A 12,027-nucleotide genomic window follows, 5' to 3' on the forward strand; every position below is an offset into this window, starting at 1 on the left:
GGAAGGATATTGGAGCATATTGTCCAAGGGACTCTCAAAGCTAAGTCCACATTCCAAGCTTGACTGCTACAAGTGACTGATGAATCTGTATTGTGAGCAAGACTCTAGAAGAGTACTAGCAATCCTGGGGCTGGCAAACCTTACCACAAATGAGAACTCTGCACTGTGATTCACAAGGAAGGGCTTGTCCAATGCTGCAGTTTCTATCTTTTACTCAAACTTAGTTAACCAGCTTTGAGTGTTGGTGCTTCTCTTACCGAGATCCCAAAAGAACTGGCACCTCCTTGGTGCAAAACACTATGCTAGGTGAAAAGTTGGAATCTGCTTATTCATGCAACTAACTCAAACTAACCATCTTGCTCCTTCCTGATATCCTGGAATTGTGTGTTTCTGTCAGTAAAACTATGTAATGCAGTACTTGGCAGTTTGTCAGCACAGTGTGTCTTTGTGAGAGGGTTGATTTGGCAAGGGGAAGCATCAGGCTTAATGTGTGGGTGGGCCAGATCCCGGGATTTTCCAAGAAATTTTTTTCCACACGGAATTTCCCGTCTCGTGGAGGACAGGCCAGTTGAGAGAATAAAAGGCTGTAGTAAAGGCAGGGGATTACACAGTCCAGACACTTGGAGCTGAACTTAATCTTCAAGTTCGTATTCAGCAACTTAGCAACGGAAAGCAGTCACTGAGAAATATCGCAGAGGACTTTTGCCACCTGGCCACCACAACTGCAACCTGTGAGTATAAATGGAGTGTGTTATTCTGTTTCATTGCTCAACTAAAGGAAAACTGGACAGATGGAGTTCTGTGTTGGTGTTCTTTAAAAGCTGTTTACATTAAAAAGCTATCTTGATATTAAGAACTACTCTAAAATGAATAATTTCCTAACAATGGAAATCTTATTTAAGTCTTTAGAATAATTGTTAAAAAGTATGTAGAAAAGATTGCATAGACAGTATTTTATATTGAATTGTAAAAAGTCAGTATTTGTTCTTTACAAATGTGTTCCTTTGATCTTTCATAGCCACCTGCTTAAAAGATAGAAGAGAAAACTCTCAGAACCATGATTTGCTTGTGGTTCCTGTCTCTTTTTGCTTATGGTAAGTGTGTATGCCTCTGTGGAGAAAACTAGTTGGATGGTAATATTAGTGTGCCTGTTCTGTTTGAGCTCAGAATTAAACAGAATTTTTGAACCTGACCTAATTAGCTTGAAGCTAGGTTCACATAGAAGAACCTCTAGCTGCAATGGCCTGTTTCCCTGCTTGCCTGTCAAATACATAATTGGCTCCTACAGTTTGCTATGAAGTCTGCAAAGCTTTGTGTGATCGGACATAGTTTCACAGGGTGAAGTCCCTGTACTTGCTTCAAAACAGGCATGTCAGCATCTTGCCAGTTAATTGTTTATAAAATAATTGCCACTACTTTTTATGCAGTTTCAGATATTGACAAGTTTGCAATAGTTATAGAGCTTTATATATCCTTTTTTGGAGAGAGAGGAGGGAAAAAGTCAGACACCAACTTTTTGACATCTTTTCATTCTAGGACTTACGATACTGCAGGGGGTGAATTGTTGGACATACCATTATTCAGACACAAACATGACCTACAGGGAAGCAGAGCTGTGGTGCAAAAAGAGATATACTAACATGGTTGCCATTCAGAATAAGGAGGAAATCAATTATCTCAATAACTTCTTACCCTTCAATCCGGGTTACTACTGGATTGGAATCAGAAAAATTAATGATGTATGGACCTGGATTGGAACCAACAAAGAACTGACAGAAGAGGCAAAAAACTGGGCTTCAGGTGAGCCAAATGGCAAAGGAAACAACGAGGACTGCGTTGAAATCTATATCAAAAGAGGGAAGGATGATGGCAAATGGAATGATGAGCAGTGTGAGAAAAAGAAGGTCGCCTTGTGCTACACAGGTATGGTATGATAAAGGCCAGTCTAGTGTGCCCCTGTGGAGATGAGATGGTGGGTGGGACGAGATGTTTAACCTAGTCTTACATATTAACTACCTGACCCTGTAAGCGCTTGTACACTTATCCTTACTTACAGGGCTGAGGTTGTTCTCGTTCTAAGAGCTGGATTGATCTCACTTACCTTTTAGCTCCCAGAATATTATACATCTTTATAAGAGCAAAACACCAGACATTCTCTATAATCAGTGGAGAGAAACAGGCTCTTCCAGAGAGTGACTTTCATCCCACTCTCAAGTGTCTCAGCCAGATAAGAATGGCCCTTTTGGAGGCATCTGTCTGCTGACTATAGACCACTGGATTAGATTAGACACTTTGTGTAGAGGTGGCTAACGCCAGGTCAAAAAAAAAAAACAACAAAAACACTAAGTCAAGCGTCAGCCAAATTAGAGCTGTGGTGAGTTAATGAATAATGTACCTGTTGAGGATTTCTACTTACCCCGTAGTATACTGTTCCTTTTGCATTTTAAATATTGCTAATATCTACCTGAGAACAAGTGGTCATGGAGTTTCCTGCCAGCAGAATCTTTTTACTCTGAGCTAGTCTGTCAGAGGTGTTAGTTTCTGAAACGCTTCTGTGAAATGACAGGGTAATCTTATGTACCAAACACCCTGCTTTTCTTTTGCTATACAAAGTGCTTGTTTAGTGCCAGAAAGATAAACAAAGCGCTAGCCAGGTTTCATTAGTGGCCATTGCTGATTCTTTTATAATTTGCTGTATTTTTTTCTTTTTTTTTTCCCCAGCTTCTTGCAACCCATCTCTCTGCAGTGGCCGTGGAGAATGCGTAGAGACTATTAACAATCACATCTGCCGTTGTAACCCTGGATTCTATGGGCCTGAATGCGAGTTTGGTAAGATTATTCCATCCTGCTTTTCAGCCAGGGTGATGTTCACGCTAGCTAGTGTTCAGTTTGTTTGGCTTGTTGATTTACCTGCTCAGCCAGTGAGACTGACTGTGTACCTTCTTGGGTTTCTTTGAAGTTGAGAGTTGTGATCCACTGAAGAAACCTGATCATGGGAGCCTCGAGTGCAACCATCCATTGGAGAACTTCAGCTACAACTCATCCTGCACAGTTCAGTGTGAGGAAGGCTATGAACTGACTGCATCGGAATCTGTATACTGTACTTCTTCTGGGGTCTGGTCTGCCCCCCTTGCAGCATGCAAAGGTGAGCTTCTCAAGCAGTGCTAGATGAGCTTTCTTTTTTTTTTCTTTCACAGCTCTGTAAACTTCAGTGTTGCTCTGTTAGTAGGTACAAATTGAAGTTCTGGCCTGCTCCTTTGTAATTATGTGGTGAAGGTGCTATTTATTTATTTATTTTATTGCAGCACACGGGTGTCTCACCCTGAAGAGATGAAATGGGCAGGATGGTCTAGATTTCCTTGTAGGGAAAGACTTTTCCACCTCTTAGTGGGGAACAGGGAATGGAGATGGTATAGCTGTGAGACTGCTCACAACAGGCCTGTTACTCCTGACTGTAGGAATTATTTTTTGAGGTGTTCAGCTTAGAATAAGCTACTGTTTGAAGCAAATAAAAGCATCAAACATCAACAAGCAGCGGTCAAAATGGGAAAATTTTGGATTGTAGCTAGTTGCTGTCCTGAGCTGCAGATGAATTTACAGCCTTGCCTCAAGAGTCAGTCTTCCATTTTGAGATCTTTCCATTCCTATCTGCTTTCTGAAATAGCAGCATAGTAGATCTTCTTTCTAAAGCTGCTTCCATTTAATGGATATGTTGCTAAGTTTCAGGAAAGAAAAAAAAAACTTTTTATGGCTTGTTCCAGGCTAAGCTCTGTGCTGTCTCTTATGCTTTTCAGCTGTGACCTGTCCTGCCTTAGAAATGCCTGCTCATGGTGCTGTGAACTGCTCTCATCCCTCTGTGGAGCTCACCTGGGGTACCACCTGCGAGTTCACCTGTGAGGAAGGATTTACCCTGACAGGACCAGCCACGCTGCAGTGTGGGTCTTCTGGGGCCTGGGACAGGCAGCAACCATCCTGTGCAGGTACCCTTCCTTACGCGTGCTCACCTGAGCGCTTGGGGTTGTCAGCATTGGCATGTTGAATTCCTGAGGCATCTGTGCTGATGGCTGTTGTGATCTGTGTGTTGCAGCTGTGAGGTGTGAGGCTGTAACCTGGCCAGAAGAAGGTCTTGTGACCTGTGACCACGCTCCTGCAGATCTCACCTATCGCTCGCGTTGTGATTTCCGCTGCAGCGAGGGCTACGTTCTGGATGGCGTGTCCAGCATTGAATGCACGGCGCAGGGACAGTGGTCAGAGCCAGTGCCAAAATGCAAAGGTAAGACTCACTGGGTTGGAAATCATCAATTAAAGCTTAGAGTAGCTTGAATAGTCTGAAGAGACTTCCTCATTCAAGTGTAGTCAAGGAATAACAGTCATCCCCAGCGTGTTTATAGCACTTTTCATAAGCAGATCTCAAGATGGGGATCATTTAGCCTGTTGTGTTAAAGAGGAAACAACAGTGCACCGTGACAAGCAGCACTGGGGAACTGTGTCCCCAACACATATGTTAACAGGCTTTTGAAGTGGAGTGTTCTGACGGGAACTCTTTATTCCCTATACTCCAAATGGGAGCCAGTGTCTGTTTATGCAGTCCACTTGTGGTGTATAATCTGGAGCCAGTCTCAGGATAGCTGGCATGTTTTAGGTGCATGTTTAAGTGTTCTGGCTGGACTGTGCAACATGCTGAAATCCCTGTTTCCTGAGACACTGCCAGGTCTGAAGGGAAGTACTATGGCTCTGTAGGGGACAGCTCCAGGCAGGGTATGTCCTCTTGTCAGCTCAAAGAAGAGTGTTTATTTTGACCTACTCCAAGCTAAACTCTGTGCTGTCTCTTATGCTTTTCAGCTGTGACCTGTCCTGCCTTAGAAATGCCTGCTCATGGTGCTGTGAACTGCTCTCATCCCTCTGTGGAGCTCACCTGGGGTACCACCTGCGAGTTCACCTGTGAGGAAGGATTTACCCTGACAGGACCAGCCACGCTGCAGTGTGGGTCTTCTGGGGCCTGGGACAGGCAGCAACCATCCTGTGCAGGTACCTTTCCTTACGCGTGCTCACCTGAGCGCTTGGGGTTGTCAGCATTGGCATGTTGAATTCCTGAGGCATCTGTGCTGATGGCTGTTGTGATCTGTGTGTTGCAGCTGTGAGGTGTGAGGCTGTAACCTGGCCAGAAGAAGGTCTTGTGACCTGTGACCATGCTCCTGCAGATCTCACCTATCGCTCACGTTGTGATTTCCGCTGCAGCGAGGGCTACGTTCTGGATGGCGTGTCCAGCATTGAATGCACGGTGCAGGGACAGTGGTCAGAGCCAGTGCCAAAATGCAAAGGTAAGACTTACTGGGTTGGAAAATACAGTTTCCTTGTCACTGGATAGCACACTGAAATGCATATTCCTGTAGGGTCCTGGCTCCAAACTAAACTCTGTGTTGCCTCTCATGTTTTCATCTGTGACTTGCGCTGCCTTAGAAATGCCTCCTCATGGCTCTGTGAACTGCTCCCATCCCAAAGTCAAAAGAATTTGAAAATACAGTGTACGTCTACTAGGGCAAAAAATAGGGCCAAAGACAGGAAAGTCCTCAATGACTCTTAACCATTTCTTTTTGTATTTCAGTTGTACAGTGTGAACCTCTGAGCTCTCCTGAGAAAGGCTCTATGGATTGCTCACATGGTGCTGGGAACTTCACGTACAACACAGCCTGCCACTTCAGCTGTCTGGAAGGATGGAGGCTCAATGGTTCTCATGTTCTTGAGTGCAGTCATTCAGGAAACTGGAGTGCTAGTCTGCCCACATGTGAAGGTATTTGACCTGTGACTAGCCACAGAGAGGTGGCACTGGGTTTCTAGTCAAATGAGGTATGGATGGGTGGAAGAGGTAACACCAACCAGTAAGCTAGAACTTCTAGTGAAGTCCATGAATTAAAAGGCCCAACAAAATCTCTCAGTATGTTTTTAGAAAATGGAAGGGGGGAAAAAAAATCCTAAAAGGTCTTGGTGAAAAATGTTGATTTCTTACCCAAAAACAAAAGCTGCAACCTGATTTTGCGTTGGGTTGTTTGGTTTTTAATTAAAATATTTCTGATGTTGAGCTTTTTCCATATGAATAAAGAAAAAAGCTTCTCTAGAGAAACAGTGTCTTGTGGGGAAATCTGCATTCATAACTCTGTCTCTCAGTGGAAAAGTTTATAGATTTGTTAATTTGGTGTGATAGTTTCTTGGGTGAACTCCTCGGCCAAAAGACCTCACAGAGCTTTTCTGTCAAAGGCTGTAATTTTACAGTCTCAGCCTTGCCTTCCCATTCAAGGCAGTAAGAGCTCTGTCCCTGTCCTCAGTGGGAACATACTTGTCCTGCTTGAAATGCTTTTGCTTAAGGTCCTGAAAGCTCAACTCCACTTTTTTTTCCTTGAGCAGAATTTAGATCCTTGAATAATTTCATCGATCTCAACGGATTGCTCAAAGAGGAAGACAGCACAGTGGAAACTAAAATATGAACTGAAACATGAAAAATAAAAGATGAGCATAAATTTTCATGTGAGGCTGGTAGTTAGACGGACACTGGTATAACTAGCTTGTTGCCTTGCCATTGCTTTGGCAATGAATGGGATAATTTTTAGTATGCAGCTTTTTACCTTGTGTTCAGGATGTGTCCTGTCTCAGCAAGAGAAAACTTAAGGGTTACAAGCTGTAATTCTAGCTCCTCTTGAAGAGCACAAGGAAAAGGAAGAGGGCTTCAGAGACCTCATACGCCTCTTGATCTCACTGAAACTTTCTCATCCTTTCAGCTTCTGAACAAGTCAGCTATGTCTCTGTGGGCATAGCAGCCACAAGTGCCTCTCTGTTGTTCACGGCATCATTCCTCCTTTGGCTTGCAAGACGTTTCCGAAGAAAAGGTGAGCAATCGGACTGGGTCCACTGGTTTTATTTACCTTCCTGAAAAATTTTCAGTGGAGAAAACAAACCACCTTCAAACCCCAATAGCTTGCTTTTTGAAAAAGTGAAAATATCCATACTTAAACAAATTCCAAAATTATTTTCAAGAAGCCTGCATGCATGCCATGTTTGGCTTTTGGATGAACATTTAAAAATTAAAAAAATAGTAAAAAACAAATGTTTAGAAAACAAGAATTAGAAGAAAAAAGAAACATTCTATTTATCAGTAATTACTGCCAGGGAAAGTGAATGGGAATTTGAAATGGGGCTAATGACAACGCAGTATTAACTGCCTGTCAGATTTGTTGCTAGATAATGGCTTTTTATCAGATATTCAGAAATGAGAGTGTTTTTAGTAGAAGAAAAAGTTTGCATGAGGGGGCTTTCATCTTGAAATGCTAATGCCTTTTCTTATTCTTCTTGCAGCAAAGAAATTTACTCCTTCCAGGTAAGTTGTGTCTCAAAAAGCAGCATGAAAAATGCTGCAATCACTTTGCTAAAATCCATTTGATATAAACCAGTTGTCATTAAAGTACTTTTTGTTTCTGTTTTTCATAGTAGCTGCCAGAGCCTAACCATCGAAGGTAGCTTCCAAAGTGCTGGCCATAATGTCTAACTCCAGGTGTTTCAGGTAAGCACATGAGACAGCTGCACTCACAAATTCTCTTCCTTTTAATCACACAAGCAATCAGAGCTGTTAATTGATATACAATTGCTGAAATAGCAATATGTGCTTTGGGGTACCTAATATGCATCTTGGCATTGCATGAAAGTTCCTAACAAGACTGATGGATTTATTGCTTTAGAAATGGTTAAAGGATGATTGTGCTTAGCCGCATATAGTATTGGGAACACTTCTGTGCGTTTTTGCTACCTGCTGCATATAAAATTCCTCTGAAATGAGAGCAAATAGAAATCTATGCCAATTTTCCAATTTATAGAGGAATTTTGTTCTCTCTGCAGGAATTGAAGCCATCTTTACTTATGTCTCAGAGATTTCTGGAGAATGAAACTGCATGCAAATCAGCAGCTGTCCAGATGTTTTTACCTCTTGCTGACAAGATGATTGACCTTGTGTATTGCTCAGAAATTTTGAGCTCAAGCTGTCTGGTATTTCCATTGAAGACAAGCAGAGAGTAAAACTCTGGCCTTCTGGCAAAATACTGTCTACATTCAATCATGTAGTTATCATAACTGGGAGCTTGCCATCTCTTGTCCAGATGGTGAGCAAATAGTAAGCTGCTGCCTAAAGAGGAGGCTGGTTTCTCCTCTGGTCTACTCAAAGGTACCTAGGTGAGGTGAAGACATGCATTATTTCACATCACTTACTACACTGCTGGAGATGTCTTCTCCGGAGACATACGGGTTATACTTGCAGAAACAGAATAATCGGGATAAAAAAATATTCATTGAATAGCCTTGAAACCATTGATCCTGGTTTATTGTTGAGGTTAGTTTGTTTTAAGAGCATGTCCCAATCAATAAATATGCCTGTAGCAATATGGGCAATTTTTTTTTTTGTAATAGCACTAGGAATCATAGTGCTTATACTAGGTACTCTGGTTTCTGAATGCAGCAAGTAGGTCTGAAATTATCTCATCCCTGTGGGATTATGCACTTTAATACAGGTGTATACATAAATATTTAACTGTGCAGTTTTTACTGTGGATATTTCTGTGCTGTTAACTGTAAATGTATTGTAAAATACCTGTTCCTGAGTAGGTCTGTGGCCATTGATCTGGGCCCAGGTAATTTAAAAACAATTCAGAGGTGTTTGTAAGGATTTCATGCCTGCATATTATTTACAAATAAAATGGAAGCCTGAGATTTGTATATATATATTGCAAGTATGGTTTATTAAGCTGTTAAAGGACTTTAAATGAGAAAGTCTGTGTTAATAAGTTATGTTTAAGTTATAATCATAAATTAAGAATCTCTGACTTAGAATCTGATACGTATTGTCCTATTTGTAATAGTATTTAATAAAATGTTTTAAATGTAATGTTCCCTTTTTGGAAATGTACATCATTTAAATGATTTAGGTCAGCCCTTTGGGATATGGTTTCAGCAGCAGAATGAGGGGTTGGGGGAAGACTGGCTAAATAGCAAGGTTGTCCCTTACTTAGGGACACTTTCCATGTTTTCATAGCAGTCAAGGAAAGAGTAGCCAGCAGATGGCACTGACTGCCTGGGAGCTAGCACAGCCAGAGCTGGACCCCAAACCAGCATCCCCAATCCTGAAAGGAAGAAGGAAGGCTCAGTGATGGGTCCTGTAAAGCAGATGCCTGGACCAGCAGTGGACTTTGCGAGAGGCATGCTCAGGAGGGAGAGGAGAGCAGAAAAAGAAGCAAGTAGGTGATCTTGGTGCATAGTTAACAGCACAAACCCTGCAGCCCTTGGAGGTCTTTTGCAGCCCTTTCTGCTGGGAAGCAAGCTGAGTGTTGGGAGACCATGGGCTAACAGGTGAAAGTAGAGCTCTGGGGGTTAGTGATGACTGCTGTCTAGGGACCTCCATTCCCACCCTGGCTTGGGCTGTAGCCAAAGACTCTGCCATGGGCCAGGTGCCAGCGATGGCCAGACACTCCTGTGGCCACCCTTCCCCAACCCCTGATGTAGCCAAGGAAGCTGCACTGTGGCTCTCCATAGCTGCTGCCAGCAGCCAGCCCTTAATGATAAACCATGAGGTGCATTCCTGCCTTAGGCAAGACTCAAGAGAAGCCAACAGGCCTGTGAGCAAGGGAGTCAATTAAGAGGTGCTGTGCCACAGTGGACAGGGCCCATTGCTGTTTATCCCAAACCGATTAACGAACTGAGAGTGGCTGTCAGCGCTTCCCCCGCCTTGACAAGGTGGGGCCCAACCGTGTGAGCAGATGTAGAGCAGTAATCCTTCAGGTTTCCTGAGGGGACGTAGAGATTAGCCTGAAACGCCCTGCTCTGAATCCCTGCAGGAGCTGTTTTGAGAGCTAAACCACCACATGGGTCCCCCAGCCTGTCCTTGTTGTTGTCCTCTACATGCATGGCCCTGTAGCATCCTCAGGAGAGAGCCCAGCTTCTCCTTTCCCAGGAGTTGATCAGAGCTGGTGCTTCTAGCAGCTTTCCCTGGGATTTTACATGGGCTTTATTGCCAGAAAAGAGACTAAAATTATCTTCTCTCTTTCTCCAAACCTTCATCCCTTGTGACTTCCAGAGGCAGCAGGAGTGAGACCATGTTTGAGTGGGATTAGTCCTCTCTGTCCCATAGAGGCCAGACAAAGACTCCCTGAAGGGGGTCTCCTTCCTTCCAGTGACTGACAGGTTACATCCATCCTCATAATTAATGTTAGTCCAGGACACAGGCAAAACCCTAGTCTGTGCTTGTCCAGGTCTCTTGATTCTTGATCCTCTCCTGGCACTGTATTTTCCTGCTTCGGGATATGAATTACCAGTTATGATGGCATGGTGCGTCCAGGCCTTTAGAATCTTCAGGAAGTCATTTTATTTGCAGTGGATGCGTCTCTGTCACAGTGCCTGTGAACACAGCTCTTCTGTTGTTTGCTAACTGTATAGTTCCCGTGCTGGCAAGAATGGCCATGGGAACGCTTACTGCCAGGCGGTCATTTAGTAACTCCATTGTATCACTCCTCTATATGGTGCAGTGCTGTGCAACCACTGAAGGGCCACAGGGTCTTTGCTGGAGGGACTTTCCTTATTTCCTGTTGTCCCATTTCCCTTAAATTCTTCAGCTCCCCCTGGGCCTGTGGTGTTGTTCAGAATGGGATCCGTGTTTTGCCTGGCATCTTATTTTGGAGCGGATGTCTGCTTGTGCCGTGACCGTGGAAGCTGTGAAGGTGACATTAACTGGGAGGCACTCATGTCCTTTCACAGCTGTGTGTTTGCTGCTTGGCAAGGGGATGGTTTTTGTGGCGTAACTTAACACATTCCTGATGAACTGAGCTACCCAGTTGGCTTTAGCTTTTTACATCTGCAGTCCAACAGAAGGGGACTTAGAAACAAAATTTCACTTAAAGTCTCAAACAGACAGGTAGTGTTTGATTTGGGGTAGGTGTCTCTGTGGCCCTTGGTGATATGGACAGTATAAGCCCTGCCCAGATTGGGTTTGTGCCTGCTGCTTTCATAAGCAATTAGCCATCAAACAAGCAGTCATTTACCAGGGCCTGGCTGAAGTTGCCTTCCAGAGCTCCAGTTTTCAAGGGTTGGACTGGACCCAGCATTTGGCCAGTAGTTCTTCACTCACGAAGATAGGTCACTGCTACAGGTTCTGGAGACTGCACATCTTTGCAGCTCCTTGCGTGCTTTGCTGAGGACTGGCAGCAGGGACTTTGAAGCAGCAGCTCCCGAGGGAGTTGGTGTCGTGATCAAATCACTAACCTGATCAGCTCTTGCCCTGGGAGCTGTCAGAGGGTGTTAGGGCCAGGAGGCCAGACTGCAACATACTCAAGCCTCTGTGAGTCTGGTTTCTGTCCTGAGTCTTATTCCCATTTGAATTCCTCTGGTTCTTGCAGGGGGCTGGCTCCCTCCTCTTAGCTCGAGCATGCTGCTGATGTGTGGCTGCTGATGGGTGTTTGGTGAGGGTCTTCAACCCGTAGTCCTGGAGGAGAAAGTTGCTGTGGTGAGCTCTTGGTCAGGGACAGACAGGACCACAAGATCGCTGTTCCCTGGGAGCCATAACTCACATCAAATGAGAAATACAGCATGGGCCTGCCCACAGACAGGCAGGCTATCCTCCTGTTGGTAGTGGGCAGCAGAAGCTTGGTGGAGGGCAGAGAAGCAGGCATCACAGCCCAGCCTGTCATAGCATTTGCACAGTTATACTGTGGAGCTCCCCAGCCTGGTTTACAGCCTCTCTCATGCACGCTGTTAGAGAGAAACAAGCAAAATTGCAGGTTAGATTTGGCCAGTGGAGTCAAAACCTGCTGGATGGTTATCGCTGCTCACCTGGTGCTATTAAATCTCACCTAGAAGGGAGGCAGACTTGGCCAACACAGTTCAGCTGTGGCTCCAGTGGTGAGAAAGAAATCCACAGGCCAGAAAGTGTTTCCACAGCTGATGATGGCCAATGGTTTTTCCAGCTCAGGAAAGCTGCTGCCAAGAACAGGACAGCGTGCA

At 44.2% G+C, this 12,027-nt stretch overlaps 1 protein-coding gene across 1 annotated transcript; it reads left to right on the plus strand.

Annotated features, from left to right (window-relative positions):
• Positions 1–1,543: 1,543 nt before the first annotated feature.
• LOC142085120 (E-selectin-like) lies at positions 1,544–8,920 on the plus strand. Its single transcript, XM_075156758.1, has 12 exons — positions 1,544–1,923; positions 2,722–2,829; positions 2,960–3,145; positions 3,795–3,980; positions 4,088–4,273; positions 4,843–5,028; positions 5,136–5,321; positions 5,606–5,791; positions 6,774–6,881; positions 7,348–7,369; positions 7,480–7,552; positions 7,885–8,920. The coding sequence occupies exons 1-11, from the start codon at positions 1,593–1,595 to the stop codon at positions 7,535–7,537; spliced, it is 1,743 nt and encodes a 580-aa protein (XP_075012859.1). The 5' UTR covers positions 1,544–1,592; the 3' UTR covers positions 7,538–7,552; positions 7,885–8,920.
• The last annotated feature ends 3,107 nt before the right edge of the window (positions 8,921–12,027 follow it).

This window comes from Calonectris borealis, chromosome 8, assembly GCF_964195595.1.
Source record: "Calonectris borealis chromosome 8, bCalBor7.hap1.2, whole genome shotgun sequence".
Taxonomy (NCBI): domain Eukaryota; kingdom Metazoa; phylum Chordata; class Aves; order Procellariiformes; family Procellariidae; genus Calonectris; species Calonectris borealis.